This window comes from Cricetulus griseus, chromosome 8 (genome assembly GCF_003668045.3).
Source record: "Cricetulus griseus strain 17A/GY chromosome 8, alternate assembly CriGri-PICRH-1.0, whole genome shotgun sequence".
NCBI lineage: Eukaryota > Metazoa > Chordata > Mammalia > Rodentia > Cricetidae > Cricetulus > Cricetulus griseus.
The window spans coordinates 98,650,384-98,673,118 of record NC_048601.1 but is presented as its reverse complement, the minus strand read 5'-3'; the positions used below and the strand labels follow the sequence as shown (position 1 = coordinate 98,673,118).

At 50.2% G+C, this 22,735-nt stretch overlaps 2 protein-coding genes across 11 annotated transcripts in view; both read left to right on the top strand.

The window, feature by feature from the left end:
• Window positions 1–7,671: 7,671 nt before the first annotated feature.
• Repin1 (replication initiator 1) lies at window positions 7,672–12,605 on the top strand. 4 transcript variants are annotated; one of them, XM_027428482.2, is made up of 3 exons: window positions 7,673–7,803; window positions 8,486–8,669; window positions 9,854–12,605. In XM_027428482.2, exons 2-3 carry the CDS (start codon window positions 8,540–8,542, stop codon window positions 11,509–11,511), a joined length of 1,788 nt encoding a protein of 595 aa, XP_027284283.1. In that variant the 5' UTR covers window positions 7,673–7,803; window positions 8,486–8,539; the 3' UTR covers window positions 11,512–12,605. The 4 variants fall into 4 exon arrangements, with proteins under 4 accessions (XP_027284285.1, XP_027284283.1, XP_035304457.1 ...); XM_035448566.1 differs by lacking the exon at window positions 7,673–7,803 and adding an exon at window positions 7,961–8,069; XM_027428484.1 differs by lacking the exon at window positions 8,486–8,669 and having other exon boundaries at window positions 7,672–7,803.
• Window positions 7,673–22,735, top strand: part of Znf775 (zinc finger protein 775) — a 39,325-nt gene continuing 24,262 nt past the window's right edge. Inside the window, exons 1-3 of one of the 7 annotated variants that reach the window (XM_035448564.1) lie at window positions 13,433–17,413; window positions 21,337–21,504; window positions 22,368–22,434. In XM_035448564.1, the coding sequence (XP_035304455.1) occupies window positions 22,413–22,434 (22 nt within the window). In that variant the 5' untranslated portion in view covers window positions 13,433–17,413; window positions 21,337–21,504; window positions 22,368–22,412. Of the gene's footprint in view, window positions 7,804–13,432; window positions 17,414–21,336; window positions 21,505–21,668; window positions 21,958–22,367; window positions 22,435–22,735 lie in introns of those variants that run through there. The other 6 variants (XM_035448565.1, XR_003487486.2, XM_027428478.2 and 3 more) reach the window with 6 other exon arrangements.

Sequence of the window (22,735 nt, the reverse complement as noted above, 5' to 3'; positions counted from 1 at the left end):
CATTGAAGCTCTAAACTTTTGAAAGGGTAAATGGAATTGTTAAGCCTGCAAGCTGGTGAGATTTTGTTACAACAGTTCTGGAAAACGTGGGGTGATGATGGGAGACGTGAATCGAAATTTGAATCCTGAGAGGAATCCAAGGGCATCATCCCTTGGACAGCAACCCCAAAGGCCTTTTTGGAAGCAGTTTGTGACTAGCCAGGGCTGAGTCCAGCAGGTATTCATGATGCCTGAAAGTGAAAGACCCCAACTCAAACCCAGCCTGATACCCACCAGCATGTATTTGAAAATCACTCCGGTCACACACAGCACTGGGAAAAAGAACACATGAAATGATTGGTCATGATGACCAGTCTCTGGAAATTGTTATTATTACTAGTTTCCAAGGAATGTTATTATCCTCGACAACTGTCTGGTCTCTAGAAATTGTTATGGGTAACCCTGCTCCCGAGAGTCATCACCACCCAAGTTTTGAAAATAAGTATAAGTCACTCTGTTCCGGGAAAAACCACCAGCTGTCCCATGGCCTTGCAGATGTAAAAACCAAATTACCATTCCAAACCCCTCGTGAGCAAAATTGTAAGTTCAGTTCCCAGCAAATCAGTAAATGACTCATATATGTTATAGCCAATCAATATGTTGTCACACTCCTTCCTAGTGACCAAAAAGATATAAAAACTGCTTGCTTTAGAAACTCGGGGTCAATCTCTTCTCAGAGAAAGATCCCAACGCGTTGGAATAAAATCCTTTTGCGTTTGCATCGAACTTGCATCCTGTGAGTGACTCTGTGGGGTGTGTCTCCCAAAGTTAGACCCCGCTTTTGGGCCCAACAAAAGCGGCTGGTATATTCAGTTCATGCTGAGGCATTGATTTAGATGCTATTAAAAACTGCAAGGGAGGGAGGAGGATGAAGCTCAGTTGGTAGCGTTCTCGTTGAGTATTCACCAAGTCCTGGGTTCAATCCCCAACATCCTATAAACTGGGTGTGGTGGCATATCTGGCCTGATACACCTTTAAAAGTGACAGACTGACAAAGGGAAGGAAGAAGGTGGAAGCTGGAGAGTGGGGCAGCTGCTTCGGGTGGGCAGCAGAGCCTCATGGCTGTGAGGCTCCTACACAGACTCTTCCTCTGCAGGAAACCTGAGGTACTTGCTGGCTTCCTTCCTACCAACTGTACTCTGCTTCTTTTATCAAAATAGACTCTGGGACCTGTGTATGCAATAGAAAAGTGCTCCCATAGCAGTGCTGACACCCAATCTTCACCCGAGGCTGAGGGTCTGTCTCTCAGAGCCCTGCCCTTTCTATGCAGTACTCATGTCTTCTGCAGCTACAGCTATTTTTAGGACAGCATAGCCAAAGCACTCTGATTTTTTTCTACAGAAGCCATTAAGATCCTTTTCCCCTAAGATGATCACCCTAGGATAGGCAGGGGCTGACTTCGAATGTTTTTGTCTTTTTTTTTTTTTCTAGTGCTGGGGATGGAACTCAGGGCTTGTGTGTGCTCAGAAAGCACCCGCACTGAGCTAGGTCCTCAGCCTTTCTTTTCCTTTTTCTTTCCTTTTCTTTTTTATTTGACAGTCTTGCTTTGCAACCCAAGCTGAATTCAATTCTACAATCTTCCTGCTTGCCTCAGACTCTTGAGTGCTACTATTCCAAGTCTCTCTGTCTGGTTTCTATTATAATGAGATACCCGAGACTAAGAAACTTATAAGTGAAGAAGTTGATTTGGCTCATTTTCCTGGAGGCTAGGAAGTTCAAGACGTCACTTCTGTGAGGGCCTTATAGTATTTTGTTGGGCTCAAAAATGGAGTCCAACTTTGGGAGACGCACCCCACAGAGTCACTCAAGTTCGATACAAAAGCAAAAGGATTTTATTCCAACACGTTGGGGTCTTTCTCTGAGAAGAGATCAACCCCGAGTTTCTAAAGCAAGCAGTTTTTATATCCTTTTGGTCACTAGGCAGGAGTATGGCAACATATTGATTAGCTATAACATATATGAGTCATTTACTGGTTGGTTAGGAACTGAACTTACAATTTTGCCCAGTAGGGGTTTGGAATGATATTTTGGTTTTTACACTTGCAAGGCCATGGGACAGCTGGTGGTTTCTCTGGGGACAGAGTGACTTATTTTCAAAACTTGGGTGGTGATGACTCTCGGGAGCAGGGTTACCCATAACAATTTCTAGAGACCAGACAGTTGTTGAGGATAATAACATTCCTTGGAAACTAGTAATAATAACAATTTCCAGAGACTGGTCATCATGACCGATCGTTTCATGTGTTCTTTTTCCCAGAGCTGTATGTGTGTGACCGGAGTGATTTTCAAATACATGCTGGTGGGTATCAGGCTGGGTTTGAGTAGTTGTCTTTCAATTTCATATTGTGATGGGCTTCAAGAGGAAGTGCAGGCATGCACGGGAGAGAAAACGAGAGGCATCTTTACCTTATAGCAACCTGCTTTCATGAGAACCAACCCTGGCCTGTAAGAAAAGCCTTAGCCTCTTTCTTAACAGCCCAGTCACTCTTAAAGCCTACTGTCACAAGGCTTCCCCATATCTCTCCCACCAGTCTCTCCATGTGGGACTGGGACCTGGCAGTCAGTGCATCTTTTAGAGGGGAGAATCCATCTTCACTCACTCAAGACTTGCCTCGGTTGTGTTGGTGCTTCTGTGGAGTTCCTTTCCTCAATCTCAACAGATTCTTAGTTGGGTCAGATGCCTGTAACCAAAACTGGATTAATCAGAGGGAAATGGCATTTTTTCCCTCCTATTTCACATACGGGTGGGAGACACCCAGGGATGAGTAGTTCTCAACAAGGTAGCTTTGAATTCCAGCCCATTCAGTATCTGTAATAAACAACAGTGGATTTTAATTTTTTATCACTAGTTTTTTAGTGTGTTGGAGACCTAGAACTTCCTGGGCAATCATGTTACCGTGAGCTATACCCTAGCACAAACAGGCAAGGTAAAGAAAGGGCTTTGAGCCTCTCGGGGTGGCACCTTGTGAAGGGCTGCAGCAGGCCATCAAGGCCATCGTAAAGCTTGTTGGTGGCTTAATTTTGGTACCATCTCCAGGCCTCCCAGGGTCTCAAGCTGTCCTAGGTGCCTTTGCTTTCCCTGGTGGTAGGCATCTTCTGTCCTGTACGTGATGCCCAAGCAGGACAGAGGGCCTTTCTGTATCTACTCCTCAATTGTCCTCAGTCTGGGATTCCTTCGTATTTGAAAGTGTGTCTCTCCCACTGCTTTCTCTTGTTCACCTGCTGGGAGAACCAAAAAAGCAGGGCTGTGTAGGATGTTAAACCCAGTGTCTTGTCTTTTATCCAGGTCTGTGTGGGATGTGCCTTGTGCTTTCTCTCCTGGAACAGCTCTGGGGATCTTGTAATCTGCCTCTAGCATATTGTTAGAGGCAGCAGTTACTATGGAATAGTTAGAGGAATCTACTACAGTGAATTCTCCCTTCTCCTCTTCCAATCCTCCATCTCCAAGTTTTCACACTAACAAGAACTTTAATTTTTTTTTTTTTTTTTTGGTTTTTCGAGATAGGGTTTCTCTGTGTAGCTTTGGAGAAGAACTTAAAATTTTTATGGTAACTAACCCAAGAGGTATTTCCAATGATTCACTGCAGTTAAAAAGCCTCTTGCCATCCTTTCTCATTCTGGAAAAACAGCATGGACCACTTCTGTCTGGGTCATGAAGAGATTCAGTGCCTTCACACTGAATTCAGATGTTCCACACTGTAATTAAATATTCATGGAATCTATGGGCTAGTATTGCCCAGCAGTCTTTGGGGCTGCTGCTAAATAGTATATGGGTATCTTCAGACAGACAACAGGGTCTCTAAGACATAGTTTTCATCCCCCAGCTGCTTACCCATTTAGCCATGTAACTCAAAACAAAGACCAGGTTCTTCAAGAAGAGAAAATAAGGGCCCTCCAGTGGGCCCTTAGCCAGGTCTGGCCCTATACTGCTCCAGTAAACATGTTGAAAGCTGGGATATTCTACGTTAGGCTAGAGCACTTGGCAATTTGGCTGGTTGCTGGACTGTGTGTTCCTACAACTGACATTGTACAGGCCCCAATTTCTGATCAGTACACAGGCTCAGGAATCCTTGCCCAAGGCCCTGCGATTTCCTTCCCCCTGTGGAGTCAAGGCTGGCATTCTGTTTCTTTTATTGAGAAAAAAGTACAGGTAGTATCTTCTGAGTGGTGTTGGTGGGGAGGGCAAGGCATTTCCTTCAGGGGTGGGAAGAAAAGGAATGGTTTAGGGCTGTGGTTCTTCCTAATGCTGTAATCCTTCAGTACAGTTCATGTTGTCATGACCCCCAAACCATAAAATTATTTCATGGCTACTTCACAACTGTAATTTTCCTACTGTTATGAATCATAATGTAAATATCTGATATGTGACCCTCATAGGGGTTGAGATCCACAGGTTGAGAACTGGTTTAGGGCCTTGTTTAAGAAAGGAGAGGGGCTGATCACAGACGTGACAAAGGAGTCTCTTTGAGTGTAAGAATTCTGCTTGAGGGGCTCTTGCAAAAATGCAGTAATCAGCTCTCCTGATCTTGAGGCATCAGATCTGCACACTCATCAGCATTTTGCATTTCACATTTACTCTGGGTCCAGCATGCGGGGCTCCCTCCCTGCAACCCCTAAAACTGCAGTGGTTAAGGGTGAGGCTGGGCAGTGCTGCTCCTGTTTCCATCGCCCACCATGCAGCAGTCTGGCCCCCAGTCAGCCTTCTAACATCTCCAAGGCCCAGTTGTGTCATTTGTAAAATGAGGACCACAGAGTCTGTTTCAAAGGACTGTTGAAAGGATGAAGAGATGTGTATGACAGGGTGTTTGTTTTGTTTTTGGAGACAGGGTTTCTCTGTGTAGCCCTGGTTGTCTTGGAACTCACTAGGTAGATTAGGCTGACCTGGAACTCACAGAGATCTGCTTCTTCTGTCTCTGGAGTGCTGGGATTAAAGATGTGTACCATCACTGCCCAGCAATGAGAGGGGTTTATCACCATACCGGACACAAATTAAGTCCCCTGAGGGTTTAAGCTTTCCTATAAAACATTCAGGTGGAACTCAAAAAAGAGGGTCTTACTGCATAGTCTTCTGCAACCACTGTGCTGGACATCTGCTCCACAGATGCTCCTTCCAGTTTGCTGAGAGGGAAGCTCTACCATCCGTGAAAGCCCACATATCAGTGACTCCACAAAGTGTGACCCAAATAGTGTATGTATTCCACGGCGTGTCCACATCTCTGTTCTCACCCAACACAAACAGGGGTTCAAATATTGACAAGTTCTAAAGTTCATGTGGAAAAACAGAGGAGTGTTCTGGACAAGTTTTGAAAATCAAATTAAAACAAGACAGAATTGCTATAGGGAATACTGAAACTGAGGTCTTAAAACTCACTTTCTGCAATCAAACTATAAACAGAGAGTAACTGGGGATAGAGGAGGTAATGTTCCAAGCACAAATCTAAAGGCAAACACCAGAAAGAAAAGGATGGGCAGGTTTTAGCATATGCAACTAAAATTTTCTCACTTCAGAAATCAGAGTTTCTGAGTGTGGTGGGCATGCCTGTAATCCCAGGTTTGGGTTTAAGGCCACTGTGGGCTACACAGTGAGAGCTGATTCCCACATCCCAGCCAAAGGAACAGTCCAAGGGAAAACATCTTCCACATACATGACAGATTAACACTGTAAGCATGAACCCCAAAACAACAAAACTAACTTCCCAACCTTGAAACAAAGGACAAATTCTCAAAAGTCATAGCATAAACTTGTTAAAAAAAATCACCTGGAAGAAACAATTCAGCAAACCAGCAATCCAAGAAACAAAAACCAATTTTAATTAAATTTGGGAAAATAGCCCATGTTGTCAAGGAAATGGAAAAATGGTTACTTCTCAGGGATAACTAATAAGTCTTGGAAGAGCATTTAAAAATATATACCTCGTCTTTGACCATCTGTTCCTTTTGGGCCCAAAAGGTGAGTCCAACTTTGGGAGATGCACCCCACAGAGTCACTCGCAGGACGCAAGTTCGAAAAAGCAAAAGATTTTATTCCAACATGTTGGGGTCTTTCTCTGAGAAGAGTTGACCCCAAGTTTCTAAAGAAAGCAGTTTTTGTATCTTTTTGGTCATTAGGAAGGAGTGTGACAACATTGATTGGCTATAACATATATGAGTCATTTACTGATTGGTTAAGAACTGAACTTACAATTTTGCCCACCAGGGGTTTGGAATGATATTTTGGTTTTTACACTTGCAAGGCCATGGGACAGCTTGGGGACAGAGTGACTTATTTTCACAACTTGGGTGGTGATGACTCTCGGGAGCAGGGTTACCCATAACAATTTTTAGAAACCAGACAGTTGTTGAGGATAATAACATTCCTTGGAAACTAGTAATAATAACAATTTCCAGAGACTGGTCATCATGACCGATCATTTCATGTGATCTTTTTCCCAGAGCTGTGTGTGTGTGGCCGGAGTGATTTTCAAATACATGCTGGTGGGTATCAGGCTGGGTTTGAGTAGGGGTCTTTGTTTCCACCTCCAAGTTTGATACTGATCATATACAATGAAACATTAATTTCTACGGATATAGAAACAATTTGTAATCTATTTGCATATTTATGCAACCATTAAAATATATGAAAGAATATATAAAAGAACAATGAAATGGGCGGAAACTTACAATATCTTAAGTGAAGAGACAGCATATACAGTTGCAAGGGATTACCTCCGGCAAACCCCAACATAAAATGCTACTCAGAACATCAGGAGTATGTCAAAATGCCGAATGTAATTGACTCTAGGGGGCTAATATATGAGAACTAGATGGCTCTTTATTTTCTATATGTGGGAAAGATGTTACAAGTGTTTTTTAAAATAACGTACAATCTAAAACTTGTCTCTGTTGAAAGCATGAAAGGACACGAAATTGCACTGGCCTGGGAGCTCCAAGATGGGGTTCCTTTGGAAAGCCAAGGCCACCTGCCAGTGGGTGAGTCATCACCACAGGCTTGCACCTGCCCCCGCAGACGCCACACTGGCTGCTGTGCGTTTCCAAGTGTAAACGACCCACTTGTGCCAACAGCCACCTGAGCCCGGCCTGCAGCTCTAGAGCGCGGGCAACTGCGGATCTTAGTTGTGGGAACAGAGGGCCTCGCAGAGGTTACAGCCGCTGGCCATGCATTCTCCGCCCGGGCGCGTGCGGGGCGCGCTGCGTTGCCATGGGCTCTGCGGCTCGACTGTCCCGCAGCAGCCCCAAGCTGGAGCAGCCTGGGCAGAGCTCCGGGCTCGACGCCCGGGGAACCGGCGGTGTCCTGTCCAGTCCGCCCAGGCTCTGGCTCTTTAAAAAGCCAGTGCGGGTGGGCCAGACGCAGTGCCCTCAGCCCGGCCACGAGGTGGCCCGGGGGCTAGCGTCCTTTGCAGGGACAGAGGGCTGAGAAACTGGAGCCCCGGCCGGTGGCCAAAACTCGAGCTGGTGGCTGCCATGGTAACCGAGCCGGGGGGCCGTCCCCGGCCGAGCATCCAGGCGGGAGAGAAGCTCGGTGACCTGGCTCGCCCCGCCCCGCCCCGTCCCGCCCCCAGGCCGCGGCCGCCTAGCCGAGACTGACCCTCCGCAGCTCCTGTAGTCACGTGGCGCTGGGAACCCGGAGGGGGAGGTTGGGGACGGGCCTGGCAGTTGTGAACTCGAACCTGCCGCCGTCGCCTCGGCGGGGCGCGGAGTGGGCCGAAGAGGCCGGCCTGGGGCTTCATGGATCGGTGCCGGGTCCCCGTAGAGCACGCGGGAGAGGTACGGCCGGAGCCGGGGCACAGGGGCCACACCGGGGGCGCGCGGGGGCAGCTCCACCTGCGGGGCGCGCGACCGCGAGTGTGAGCGACTGTGGGGCGCGCGGGCGCGGGCGCGCGGGGTGGGGGAGGGCGGAGTGCTGCGGCGCGGGGCGAGCGCACCTGCGCACAGGCTCCGCGGGCTGCGCTGTGCGTGGGACCCGAGATGGCCCGCTCCCTCGGAGGAGCCGGTTCAGCGTGCCAGCGAATGTGGACGGAGGACACGCACCAGTACAAAAGGGGGGTGTGGGCCCGCTGCCACCCGGGGAGCCCCGGCCGAGTCCTGGGCACTGGCGCGCCCTGCGCAGACCCCCGGGAAACAGGCCTGGGATTTCTGTTTCGAGGAGAGTGGGGGAAGGGGAGCCAGCAGGGATTCCAGAGCTACTGCCTAGACCAGCTTTTGGCCACCGAGAGCGATCTTTGCCACAGATCAAGAATTCTTCTGTGACCCAGCCAGGCTAGGAGGCGGCCCCCAAAGGCAGCACCGTGCTTCCTGGTGAAGGGCCATATTCATGCTTTAGTCCAGTGTCCGTTAGGTCATTCTCCCAGGCTGGGGTGCGGAGCTTAAGGCTGAAGCCTGTGGCTTTGAATTGCGGGAGGCACTGGGTGAGCGCAGAGCCTCACATAGTTTTTCTCTCCTTCCCCAGGTAAGGCTGACCTCTCTGCAGTTAGAGGTCTGAGCTCTACCATGGGGATAGAGGATGTCTTTATTGCTACAGTTTTCTCTGACATCCGGGGGCTACCAGAGTGTGGGCCGAAGCAGGCACTGCAGCAGAAGTATCCCCAGAAGGAGCTGGAAAAAGCCTCATCCCCAGCACTGCAGTCTCCAGGGTAGAGCCTGGCCTTTCCTGTGTCCTCAAACCAACCCCAAACTCCAATGCTCAGGTCTCCCTTACGGGCAGGAGAGGAGCTTACCGCGGAATGAAGTCATCCCGGGGTTCAGCCAGTGGGGGCAGGGGTGAGTCATGTCGGTAGTCCCCCATCCCCCCCAGGAGAGAGCTGGTTGTAAAGGAATTTGGGAGGTTGTGCCTGGACAGAGCCTGTGAGCAGACATGAAAGGTCCCTGGGGAGTCTCAGTGCTACCCCACAACTGTGTAGGAGGCTTTCTGGAACCTGGGCTCCCCTGCTGTGGTATAGCAGTCCTTGGCCAGGTTTGGGCAGGGCCAGGCAAGGGATATAGAGATGACAATCTCTTCTTCCCTCCCCTCCCCTTACCCCAGCAATCCGTAACACCCCTAAGAGATGCTGAGCCAGGGATACCCCTTCCTGCCCCTGCAGCATACTGCGGGTGTTCCTTGGATTGAGAAGCACTTTCCTTCCCACAGTGTCCCAGTTGCCATGGCGTGAGTGTGGGTGACAGGGGCTGGTAGGCAGAATGTGGGCAGTCTGGCATTAGTCTGTGCTAGGAGAGGCACCTTGCTCCCCTCCTTTTCTGAAGAAAGGCTGTTCCCACTTGCCCTCCAGGCGTAGGGGAGAAGGGGAGAGGCTGAAGTACCTTCCTCAAAGCTTTAGCCTTTTGGTTTTTGAGGTCTTTCACACCTTGGTGCTAAGAGGAACCTACACTGGCCTGGGGGTTCACAAGACCTGCCCCCCCCCCCAGCTCTGGTCCACTAGTGGTTTACAGTGTCACCTCAGGCATGTCCTGCCACCATTTGAAGCCCTCTCTTGCTTCATATGTCAAGTAGGGAGCTTGGATGTGCTAATCACAGGGAAAGGCAATGGGAATTTTGGAATCAATCAGGTACAGTAGGGAGATGGAAGAATATTTTCTCTAAGTCCTCTTGACACTAGGGGAGATGCCATGTGAGAACCCCAACGAGTGTCAGCATGTCTTCCTTCTGGAAGTTTCCAGGGCAATAAAGACAGAAGGATCCTTGAAATGTTATTTAGAAACTCAAGACATATAGAATAGAATGGTGCTAGCAGTTCCTAGAGGGCGGCTTTCTTCTTCCTTGGGATCCTAAGGGAGGAACGGGTTAGTTCCTGCTGTGACCGTGCTTTTCCTCCCTCGGCAGACGAAGAACTGATGCTGGAAAGGCGCTTCCGGGGCACCATGGCTATGGGCCCAGCCCAGCCCAGGCTCCTTTCTGGACCCTCCCACGAGTCCTCCCAGCCCAACAGGGGGCTGAAGCACCAGGGCAAGTCAGTAGCTCAGTCAGGAGGCCAACCCCCACGCCAGGTCCATCGTTGTGCCCACTGTCGGAAACGGTTCCCGGGCTGGGTGGCCCTGTGGCTTCACACTCGGCAGTGCCAGGCCCGGCTGCCACTGTCCTGCCAGGAGTGCAACCAGCGCTTTCGCCACGCCCCCTTCTTAGCTCTGCACCTTCAGGTTCATGCCTCTGCCACCCCCGATGTGGGTTTCACCTGCCACCTCTGTGGGCATAACTTCCAAGGCTGGGTAGCCCTAGTACTGCACCTGCAGGCTCACTCAGCTGCAAAGCGGCCCATCATTTGTCCCGAATGCGACAGACGCTTCTGGCGACAAAAGCAGCTTCGAGCTCACTTGCGGAGGTGCCATCCCCCTGCTCCTGAGGCCAGGCCCTTCATATGTGGCAACTGTGGCAGGAGCTTTGCCCAGTGGGATCAGCTAGTTGTTCACAAGCGCGTGCACGTTGCCGAGGCCCTGGAGGAGGCAGCAACCAAGGCCCTGGGGCCCCGGCCTCGGGGCCGTCCTGCAGTGACTGCCCCCCGGCCAGGTGGAGATGCTGTTGACCGGCCCTTCCAGTGTGCCTGCTGCGGCAAGCGCTTCCGGCACAAGCCCAACCTTATTGCCCACCGCCGCGTGCACACGGGCGAGCGACCACACCAGTGCCCAGAGTGCGGGAAGCGCTTCACCAACAAACCCTACCTAACTTCCCACCGGCGCATTCACACCGGAGAGAAGCCCTACCCGTGCACCGAGTGTGGCCGCCGCTTCCGCCACAAACCCAACCTGTTGTCACACAGCAAAATCCACAAGCGCTCGGAGGTCTCAGCGCAGGCAGCCTCCGGCACCGGGAGCCCCCAGACGGCGACGGAGCCCGTGGCGCAGCCTGCACTAGGGGCCTCCCTGGGGTCCCCGCGCACCCCGGCCGAGGCATCTGTGCCCCTGCACCGCTGTGCCGACTGCGGCCGCAGCTTCCGGCTGGAGCGCTTCCTGAGGCTGCACCAGCGGCAGCACACGGGCGAGCGGCCCTTCGCCTGCCCCGAGTGCGGCAAGAACTTCGGCAAGAAGACGCACCTGGTGGCTCACTCGCGCGTGCACTCGGGCGAGCGGCCTTTTGCCTGCGAGGAGTGTGGGCGCTGCTTTTCCCAGGGCAGCCACCTGGCAGCGCACCGGCGCGACCACGCGCCAGAGAGGCCCTTCGTGTGCCCCGACTGTGGCAAGGCGTTCCGCCACAAGCCCTACCTGGCCGCACACCGGCGCATCCACACTGGCGAGAAGCCCTACGTGTGTCCAGACTGTGGCAAAGCCTTCAGTCAGAAGTCCAACCTCGTGTCGCACCGGCGCATCCACACGGGTGAGCGGCCCTATGCCTGCCCCGACTGTGACCGCAGCTTCAGCCAGAAGTCCAACCTTATCACACATCGGAAGAGTCACATCCGGGACGGCGCCTTCTGCTGTGCCATCTGTGGTCAGACCTTTGACGACGAGGATCGACTCTTGATGCACCAGAAGAAGCACGATGCCTAAGAGGGGCGGTAGGCCAAGGAGAACAGGCCTGGTTGTCCTTGGCAACAGTGTGGCAGTGGGCCCGGGTGGGGTGCCTACGTTGATGCTGCTGGAGGGACAGGTGGGGATCCCAGAGGCACAGGGGCGGTGGAGTGAGTGATCTGGGCTCTGTGTAGGAATGGGGTTTCCCCAAGGCGGGGGTCAGGGAGCTGATTTTAGAATGCAGGGACCTGGCTTTGAGCTAGCCGGTCCCCAGCTGGGTGTTCTAAGGGTCAACTCAGACTGCCCTGTACCCTGGAAAAGTAGCAATAGAAGCTCCATCTATCCTTTGAGTCCTCGGCTAGAGGAGCGACCAGTGGGAAGGGAGCCACTCCATCCTCTGGTGTTAACGCCTTAATGTCCCAGTCTTTACTATGAGTTACTTCAGGTCATTTTTTTGGAAGTAGGTGTGGTATAGTCATTAGTAAATGAATCCTGGGGCAGGGGAAGTGCCAGCTGGATACACCTTGGTCAGCCTGCTGGCATTGTTAGGCAGCAGGACAAGTGAAACTGAGCTGTATCTTCTTTTTTTTTTTCCCCCAGTACCCTTCTGCAGTGCCTCCTGCATAGGTACCCAGATGTGTAGAGGCCCATCTACGGTTAGCAATTCCATTTACTTTTTGCAGGTTATCTTTCCAGGACATTTACCTACTCCTTCACCTGCCTGGCTTTATTTGCTCTCTCTCCCTGAGTATAGGGCTTCCCTGGTGGTTTTGTTTAAACCCCTAACTCTCCTCAACTCTCTCCAGCACTTCAGGAGTTCTGGGAAAGACTAGCCCACAGATGCTGAGGGTTTGACTGTAGGAAAGGTCCTGGGTAGATTTCCTTTTTAAAGTTTCCAGGGTGTGGATGCCAGCCTCCACCCATGCACCTGGGTGCTGGGGCACTCTTACCCCCAGAGGTACGGGTTCTATTGTAGGGTGATTCTAATTGTTAGAAATCCTTACTTAAAATGATTGGATTCTGCTTTCCTATGATTTCTGCCTACTGGGTCTTGTTTTGTTCTCTGGATCGAAACAGAACAACCATTTACCCTCCTTTTCAAACTAGAGAATAAACATTTGGTTTTAGAACTAGTGGTTGGCCTTGTTCCTTTTTGTGGGAGCTGTAGTTATGGGGGAAGGAACATGATTCTGTTTCCTGAAAAGGAGTCAGGCTGGGGGCTTTGACAGCAGCTGAAGTACGTCTATTCTTTCCTCCCAGTCCTTGCTGGAGGCAGAGCTAGACACACCTGAGCCTGAGTAAATTCAGGTGGTGGGCAAAAGTGCCAGAGAACAAGGATGCTTATTTTGGAATCAAGGCCTTGGAATGTTGGACCCAAGTGTAGGGAAAAAGGGCCAGCCAAAGAAACACACTTTGGCCCTGCAACCAGAACCAAAGAAATGCACCCTGACTCTGGAATCAGAGCCAGTGAAAGAAATATACCCTGCCCCTAAAATTAGAGCCAAAAGACTAAAAGGACTGGTGAAGGAAACACACTTTGGCTTTGAAACCAGAGCCAAATCTGACCCTAAATCTTCGCAGAAAACCAACCAATCCCTGAGCAGGAGATCTAGCCATTCTGAGCTCAGGGATTGAAAGCTGACCAGTCCCCACCCTGGAAATCTCCTTGGAAAAACTTTGCCCCCTAAGAATCCCTATATAAACCCTGTGCCTGTTCAGATTCAGGCTGTCAGGCTGCCGGGCTGCCCTCTGCTGGGTTCCCGACAGAGGGCAGCCACTCTCCTGGATTCCTCTCTCTCTCTCTCTCTCTCTCTCTCTCTCTCTCTCTCTCTCTCTTTTTTTTTTTTTGAAGATTTTATTTATTATGTATACACCATTCTGCTTCCATGTATATCTGCACACCAGAAGAGGGCACCAGATCTCATTACAGATGGCTGTGAGCCACCATATGGTTGCTGGGTATTGAACTCAGGATCTCTGGAAGAGCAGTCAGTGCTCTTAACCTCTGCGCCATCTCGCCAGCCCTCCTCCCTCTCTTGAATGAGGTTTGGGTGAGACTTTCTTTCTCCGGAGCAGAGATGACTCTGGGTGGAGCAGAGCAGGGCTGTAACACTGTTCGCCTGGCAAAGCGGAGTTGTTACACTCCACTCTCAACTGACAGAGCCAAACTGTAACCCTCTCTTGCCAGAGCAAAGCTGTTACGTCGTTGAGGAGAAGCCATTCTCTGGAGCTGGGGAAGCTCTCTCCTACCAGAGTAGAGCTGATACACTGGGGAAGCCTTCCCCTGAAGCAGGGCTGTAAGTGACCGGTGGTATTCCTTGGCTCTCAATGGCCAGAATACCTTTCCATCTGAGCTGTAACACTCAGTATTCTGTGACTTCTGAGTGCCACAATCCCCGTCCTATCTCACCTGTCGAAATGCCTACACCAAGACGAATTTGTTTTTCTTCCCACTAGCAGCCTTCATGTCATACCACTGAACCTCATTTGAAGGGTGGTGACTCTTACATACCTTGGTAACATCTGCAGCTTTGTCAGGTTGTTGTCATGAAAAGGAGTCTCTGGGAAAAGAGGTGTTGAGCAGCAAAGATAGCTTTCGGCTAATACACACAGACATGCACTCAGAGTCACCAGGTTCCTTAAGGGGAGAAGGGGCTAGTTTGATTGGTCTGACAGGGTCTCCCTGGTTAGCACCACGCAGGTCTGTTATTGATAATTTCACACACACAGTTGAGTGCTGGTCTTACTGGGTGCCAATAGGCCCTCTTGCCTGTCATCTCTGCGTCAGTCCCTATACGGAGTGGTGTGTAAGAATAACTTTTTGTGAAGGGACTTTGCTAAGAAGTTCTACCTGAACCCACCTGATGGGCTGCCCTGGATGCTCTTCTTCTCCCTTTAAATTCATGCATACGCTTGCACATGATCCTGTAATGTTGATTACTAGAAGCTGACCGAGACTCAAGTCTGTCTGCTCTTGCCCTCTTTTCTCTTAAAGGTGTGTGTGTGTGTGTGTGTGTGTGTGTGTGTGTGTGTGTGTGTGTTTGCCTTTGCCTTCTATGTATGTCTGTGTGCATGTGTGTACCTGGTACCCGTGGAGGCCAGACAAGAATACGGTATTAGACTCCCTAGAACTGTAGCTGCCATGTGAGCTCTAGGAAGCAAACCCAAGTCTTGCTAGAGTAGCAAGTGCTCTTAACTGGTCAGCCACCCCCCCCCCCAGCTCCCCGTTTCACTCTTGACCACCACAACATACCAAAAAAGTTAAATTAGTGTGCTGCTTTGCGTATATAATATTGAGTTTGGGGGGATGGCTCCGTTTGTGGAACATATCCCTTTGAAGTATGAGGATGAGTTTGGCTCCCAGGGGCCATGTAAAAAACTAAGTATGGTGGCTCACAATTGCAATCCCACAGGTAGTGAGATCACCTCAGTCTAGGCTACTTGATGAAGTTCCAGACCAATTAAAGACCTTGTCTTAAAAAAAGTATGGAAGGGGCCTGAAGACACCTGATGTGATCCTCTGAGCTTCACGCACCGCCCCATGCACATATACATGAATTTTATGCCACGATGCAGACTCTCCTTATATGTGTATGTATGGATGTGTATCAACACATCCAGAGTTTGATTTTTTTTTGGGGGGGGGGCGCAGGATCTCACATAGCTCCAGGCTGGCCTTGAACTCACTATGTAACGTAGGCTGGCCTTCAACTACTGATCCTCTGGACTTTACCTCCCAAGAACTGGGATTTAAAGCAAGCATCACCATGTACAGCTTCTCTTTATGTGTTTTAAATATCCTTCCTGGCCCCTCTTTCTCTTAATACCTTAAGTTTGAAGGCTTTTTCCCTCAGTCGTTTCATTTTGTGAATTTTCAGCTGCCTTGCTTTTGCTTAATGGGAAATGTCTTTGCACCCCTGCAACAGTCTTGGTCCTGGAAGGTCAGTCTGGAAAAAGTCTGTCACTCTAGAGTGGAATTGCTTGCTGTTCCAGGGCCACATTAGCTGGTGGGAGATCTGGAACCAGAATGCTGCTTTGAAAGTGTTGGGCCTAAAAGTGGGGTCTAACTTCCGGAGATGCAACCCACAGAGTCACTCTCAGGATGCAAGTTCGATGCAAAAGCAAAAGGGTTTTATTCCGACATGTTGGGGTCTTTCTCTGAGAAGAGATCAACCCCCAGGTTTTAAAGCAAGCAGTTTTTATATCTTTCTAGCTGCTAGGCAGCATATTGATTAGCTATAACATATATGAATCATTTACTGATTGGTTGAGAATTGAACTTACAATTTGCCCACGAGGGTTTGGAATGTTATTTTTGGTTTTTACATCTGCAAGGCCATAGAACAGCCAGTGGTTTTTCCAGGAACAGAGTGACCCAAAATTATTTTTTAAAACATGGGTGGTTATGACTCTCTGGAGCAGGGTAACTCACAACAATTTTTAGAAACCAGACAGTTATTACAGTTATTGAAAATAACAACATTCCTTAAAGACTAAGTGGTTGAGAAACCGGTCATCATGACCGACTGTTTCATGGGTTCCCTTTCCCAGAGCTATGTGTGTGGTCAGGGCGATTTCAAATACATGATACCATGCTGGGTTTAAGGACCCTCTTTAAGGAGGGTCCTTCAAAAGGTAGGCGTGAAAATCCAGAAAGATACACAACAAGGTGGAAAATTATCCATCTGTTTCACAAGTAAATACATCAATGCTCAGAAACAAAAGTCTCTTTTGTGATGACTACACGTGAGTTTAATTAGAAATTGGGTAGGAATTCCATCCCAGTTTCCATTATGCTTAAGAGCTGGACAGTAGCTGGGCCTAGAGCAAGCCCAGATTGATTAGTTGCAGATTGGTCCGGTGGCAGGGTCGCAGGAAGCCACCCAACTTGGTTCCAAATACACCTTCAAAGTATCTCTAGAGAGAAAATGCAGTTTCTCTCCAGTTGACCCCACCATGATTCCTGAGGCAGGAGTGAGAGGATTTACCCAGCTGTGACCCAACTCAAGGCCCTAGTGGGAGGAATTCCTTTCAGATGGGTGGAAGTGGGTGGAGAGGAAGACACTTTCCTGGAGGCGTTTGGGAAACCATCACCCTCCATGGCAGTCTGAAATCAGTTAGCAGCTTGAGGGTATTTCACTCAACTGAACCCTGGTGTGCAGTAAGGTAAACTCTTCAGACCTGTTTCTTCAGCCAGAAAACTCTCCCAAGTGCAACGTTTTCCAAGGCCATTCCCAGACAGCACCAAACATCATTTACCGTGACTGTGATCACCTGAGGTGCTGGCCATGGCTCATTGCACACTCACGAGGTACAAGAGTCCTGCAATGTGTGCAGATAGGCGTGCGCAATGCCACCTGAACACAGCTTTCAGGGAGAAGAAAAAGGGTCACACTAAAGTGGACATATTCTCGAAAGAGCTCCAAAGAGTGGTGGTTTCAATGTGGTCCGCGATGGCTTCCCAGCGCGGACACCAGTGGCACCTTGAGAACACTAGCGATTGCTCGCACCTACGTTGCGAGTTCAGAAGTCAAGACGCGCTTGTGAGGGAGGCGGAGTGCGCAAAGGCACCGGGTGGACAGGGGAGCGGCAACGACGTCAAGTCGCCCGGCACAGGACGCCAGAGACCACCGCTGCTACCCCAGCCGTGCACAGCACAAGGTCGACCTCCCCGGGACGCTCGTCCGGTCCGCGGGCGAGGTCAGACCCCGGCAATTGGCTCTGGAGAACAAAGGGGCCGCCCCGCGGGCTGCTCCGATAGGGCCCGGAGTGTCATCTGAGCCGTACAGCCAATCCGCAGACGGGGCGGTGCAGGGCAGCCAGCCAATCCGGAGCGCCGCCCGCCTGCGCCTGGACTGGCCGTGGCCGGGATCCCGGGATCCCGGGGTCCAAGTCGCTTCTTGGGTAGCAGTTCCCGTTAACCTTAGCCACAGAGTCAAAGGTATTTATTTCCCAGGCTCCCTCCCCCCCCCACGCGAGTCCCTGAGCATCCCGGGCGGGGAGGGGCGGTGCAGGGACGGACCAGCTCCCCGCCGCTGCTCCGCTGCCCCAGGTTGTACAAGGAGGATGAGTCCGGGGCCTTGAGGTGCCCGAGTCCCGCGCGCGCACCTCAGCTCCAGGCCCCAACTTTCTGCACCACTCGCACCCTGCCCAGCCCAGCCCAGCGCAGCGCAGCGCAGCGCATCGGGGGAGACCTGAGGCTGGCTGCGAGGGCGCAGGCCAGGGCACCGAGGTCAAGGGGTCGCCCACGCGCGGCGCCTCTGGTTGGTCTGAGTTCTCTGTGGTGTCTGCCGTCCACTCCCCCACTTCCCCACCCCGTAGACGCGCTTCTGGAGGCAGGAACCTCAGTGCTGGCCACAGAAAGACTCAGAGCAGGTGATCCCTAAATGCGCGATTGCGTGAGCCGGGATGAGGATGGAGGAGGAGAACAAGAGACAGAAAACACGCACAAGTTACAGCCGGGTGCGCGTTTTCGGGCTGGGGGTTCCCGAGACTCCCTTCAAGTAAAGTGACTGCCGCAGCTTCAGTGGGTGTGGCGTGAGCGACCTAGAGTCTGGAATGGTCTCTAGGTGCAGCAGAGGCTGGGTGTGGTCTCCTGAGGTTGGAGCCGAGTGACAGTCCAGGCTCCGCATTTTGGTTTGTTCAGTTTTTTTGTTTGTTTGTTTTGTTTTTTGTTTTTTGTTTTTTTTTTTACCTGTGTTAAGCAATAACATGAAAACATTCCATAGTATTTGTGTCCTTTCAACTACAAAGTGCCACGATTCTGTGCTTCTGTCAGTCAGTCGTGGGCTGACATTTATTTAAATGAGCCCTCATTGCTGTGTTTTATAATGGTCTACAAGGCTGGGGCCTGGACTGTGTGCTGACCGCGAGGCATCTTATAATAGGATGCGTTTGATCTTTTGGTGATAACAGAAAGCACTGATGATGATAGTTACTCTAGGTACTTGTTTGTGTACACACAAACAGTAGCTTTGTTTCTCCAAAAGGTGTCTGCCTGGCAAAGTGACCCCTGATTTGGGCCGGGAAGGGGTATGGGCAAGGTCACTGCAAGACAGGTTAGAGGTGTGCAGGTGGGTAAGAAGGCAACACATCTGGGTGTTGGGTGATAAGATGCATGGCGCCATGGGGGAAGGTAACCAGAGACTAAATTGTGAATGGCCTTGCCGAGACATTTTGGCTAAATCTCCAAGTGTCAGGGAGCCCTTGAAGAGTGTTAAGGGAGTAAAATGTCCAAATTGCAGTTTTAGAAAAAATCAGTTTGGGTTCTAGGTGGCAGATTGATTCGAGGAACCAAGAAAATCAGAATTTGTGTGTGTGTGTGTGTGTGTGTGTGAGAGAGAGAGAGAGAGAGAGGGGGGGGGAGGGGGAGGGAGGGAGGTTTCTGGCAGTTTGTTCTCACATGGGTTCTGGGTATCAAGCTTAGGTCAACAGGTTTGCATGTCAAGCACTTTTACCTACTAAGCAGTGGTTCTCAACCTTCTAACGCTTCCACCCTTTAATACAGTTCCTCATGTTATGGTGACCCCCGAACCAGAAAATGTTTTGAAGTTGCTACTGTTATGAATCGTAAAAGCCACCCACAGATTGAGAACAGATGCACTAAGTGATTTCATTGATTTTTTTTTTTTTTTTGATCATTTAGAGAAACAGTGAGACCTGGACTTAGACTTGGCGGCAGGTGGCTCAGGATGGGTTCCTGATTACTATTCTAGGTGTGATGTGGAGGCCTGAAAGAACTTTGCCAGGCTTGGGTGTGGGCTCAAGGGAGAAACTTGGGTTGATGATTTAGACTTGGGGTAACTCAGCTCACCCAATGTTGGTAGAGGGGAAAGGGCCTGCTGCTTCCCTGTGGGTTAAGCCCTGGAGGATCTTACACTGTGTGGACTGCTGGGCACGGTCTAGTCATTATGTCCCATAAGGCCACACAGGGCTTCCTGCCTGCCTAAGTTCTGTTTCACAGCGAGAACAGGCATGTGAATATGGCTCTGGATATCCAAAGATTTATTTATTTTAGATAGGATTTCATGTAACCAAGGCTAGTGTTGAACTTTGATATGTAGCTTAGGCTGGCCTTGAACTCCTGAGGCTCCTGTTTACTGAAAGCTTGGATTACATGAATGTCCTGCGTTCAACTTCGAGAAGTCTTGTATCATGATTGCTTCCATTTCTGTTGTCACGATTGGACGGTGTAGTGATTTGTGTTGACATGTCTCATTCACACTGACTTGCTTGTCTAATGCTGGAAGTGTGCCTTTTGTAGAAAGACTTATTTTTACTCATGTGTCTGGGTGCTTTGCCTATGAGTATGTGTGTGCACCACATACATGCAGGCAGGCCTCCTGGAACTGGAGTTACACACCGTTGTCAGCCACCATGGAGGTGCTGGGAACCGTCTTCGAGGGCAGCAAATGCTCTTAACTACAGAGTCACCTCTCCAGCCCCATGCTTGTTTTAAGGCCATGTCATTCATACTGGTCACATGTAAGTGGTCAAAGGCCACATGTGGTTGTCTCACTGTGACTGACAGCCAAGGCCACTGCTGTCTTTCTGGGGGGGTGAACTATCTAGGAAGGTGGAGCCTTGCCCTGCTGGAGCTCTGTCCAGCGTTTGCATGTACAGTCCTTCAGCCCTCCATGTTTCTGAGGGACATAGTGCCATGTTGCCTGACTCAGTGCATGCTTGAAACTGCAGCTAATACTGGACTGTGCTCTGGCTTTCCCAGCATATACATCTGACAGTTAAATGTATAAATTAGATACAATATAACAGGACAATGTACTATTATAAATGTCATGTGACTCTTGATTCTCTCAAAATATCTTTGGTACTGCACCAGGTGAGGTTCGCCATGGCTAAAAACACACTGTTTTTAGGGGGCCCCTATGCAGTGTGGCAGGTATCCGTTCTGTATCTTTGAACTTCTGCTTGCTTAGCGAGTTTGGATGGGAGGTATTGCTTGTGTGTGCATTTGGTTGTGTTTCTCAGCTTCCTGTTGGTCTTTGTTGTCATGTTTGATTGAAATCGTTTCCCAGGCAGAGTAAATTTGTTGTTGGTAACAAAGGACTGTGGCCAGAGGAATGACTGCTTTTAAGTCTTCAGCTTAATTATCCAGTCATTCAGTGTGTGTGGAGCCTTTTTTTGTGTCAGGGCTCCAGCAGGGCAAGGCTCCACCTTCCTAGATAGTTCACCCCCCCCCCCAGAAAGACAGCAGTGGCCTTGGCTGTCAGTCACAGTGAGACAACCACATGTGGCCTTTGACCACTTACATGTGACCAGTATGAATGACATGCTGAATTTAAAAAGTTAATTTATTTGAAGTTAAGGAAGCTTGTTATTGTATCTTTTAATGATCGTTTAATGATTTGTTTATTTTTCTTTTATGGGCATTGGTGTTTTGTCTGTATGTATGTCTGTGTGAGGGTGTCAGACCCGATGGAACTGAAGTTACAGACAGGTCTGAGCTGCCATGTAGGTGCTGGGAATTGAACCCTCATCCTCTGGAAGGGCAGCCAGTGATCTTAACCTATGAACCATCTTTCCAGCTGATTTGAATTTAAAGACTCACATTTGGTTGGGCATAGAAGCCAAACTCCTGAAAATGAGGGGCTGGGAGTTTAGGGTTGTCTTGGCTACAGGTGCCCTCCAAGTAAGTCTCCTACCTTCTCTTGGAGGCTACATAGTTATGGAGAGTCTGCCAGTAGGGGCAAGGCTCCTCCCCAATCAGTCCTGGTGCCAGCATTTACACGACCTGAGGCAGAATGACATGGGCTTTGCTTGCTGAGTGCTTGATACTTAGCCGATGTTCGGCAGCTGGTGATATTCTCCTTGTTCCTGCTGACCACCTTTTCTTTCTTTCCCCAGGCCACTGTCAAGGAAGCCCCTTAACCCATCCTCAGATCAATGTGGGCTTGAGGGACGCACATCCTCTTCCTCAAGGGGAGATCTGAGAACCTCCTTGGCACAGAGGTACAGATGTTTCCCTCACCTATCCTTATGCAGATGCTGTACCAGCTTTCTGGCAATTCCCTGGTGAGCATGGCAGGCAGGGAAAGCAACCAGAAGGATGGTGTCACTGGCGGGGTGACCTGAGAGGACAGGCAGGGTCAGTGAGTGTCGGGGACCATGCGATATTCTAGAAATATGCTCTACCCAACCACAGACTCTAAGAGCTCAGAACTGTTTTTGTCTTTTAGATATCGATGCCAGGCCTTGGTGGGGAGTGGCTCCTATTCTGTATAACAAAAGACCTGGGCCAGGGCGAGTCTGCATCCATGCTTGAGGGCTAGTAAGATGTGCTGATGTGGAGTGTCTGAGGGCTTGAGTCTCTAGGGTTAAAGGAACTATTTCCTGCCAGCCCTCTATACATGATAATGGATGTCTTCTGCCATTATAACCCTGACAATTTTGGATGGTTACTTAAGATGATGCTTCAATAAACCGTGGCCTTCAGTATTGACTGGAAGCCCTCCTGTTATGACCAGATGTCTCTGTCTCATCCTTATCGTCGTTGGATAGCTTAGGCCTTCGTTCATCCACACTCAGGGTCAGACCTGGGCCTGTCCAGAATAGATGGTCGCTGCAGCGTGGGGCTAATATAGACCAGACCACAGTAAGTTGAGTGCTAGGAAAAATGGGTTTGCTAGAAGGGGAAGTGGGGAAGAGGGAATTGGCCAGGTGAGGAGAGCTTTGAGGCAGGCTGTCTCCTGCCTGGTCTCCTGGGAAGGTACAGGGCTGTTGGTATAGATGAGAGCTCAACAGGATTAGGACCTTGTGGGGTGGATCTCTGGGCTGAGAAAAGCCAGCGGCTGGGTTTTTGTCATTGGAAGGCCTGCTTTACTGGTGACAAAGGAGGTATGAGGTACTGTTCACTTCTCACTTCCATTCCTTGGCAGGGGCCTGTGTTATGATAAAGTGCAAAGGAGACCTTGTCGGATTCCATGGCAGGTGCAGGTGACCAAGGTGAGGGACACACACGCCAGGCAGACAGAGCTTAAGTGAGAAGTTTTATTAAAAAGGGGAGGGAGAGGGAAGAAAAGAGGAAAGAGATAGAGAGACACAGAGACAGAGACAGAGAGGACGGAGAGAAGAGGGAGACGGGACATGTCATGTCAGGAAAGAGAGCAGAAACAGCTTAAGTGGGCAAGGGTCTTTCTTTTACAGGGGTCCTTTGCACCTGCATGCTGACCAGGGCACTGTCTGAGTGCATTCTGCCAGGAGACAGGGGCAGGCCAGCTAATGCCTGAATCCTTACATTCCCACC

What these genes read in the sequence shown, in the direction of transcription:
- Repin1 (XM_027428482.2), top strand. Translation starts at nt 8,540, where the DNA reads ATGTCTTTATTGCTACAGTTTTCTCTGACATCCGGGGGCTACCAGAGT. An exon ending in CCAGCACTGCAGTCTCCAGG is followed by an intron (nt 8,670 to 9,853) that starts GTAGAGCCTGGC and finishes CTCCCTCGGCAG; the next exon opens with ACGAAGAACTGATGCTGGAA.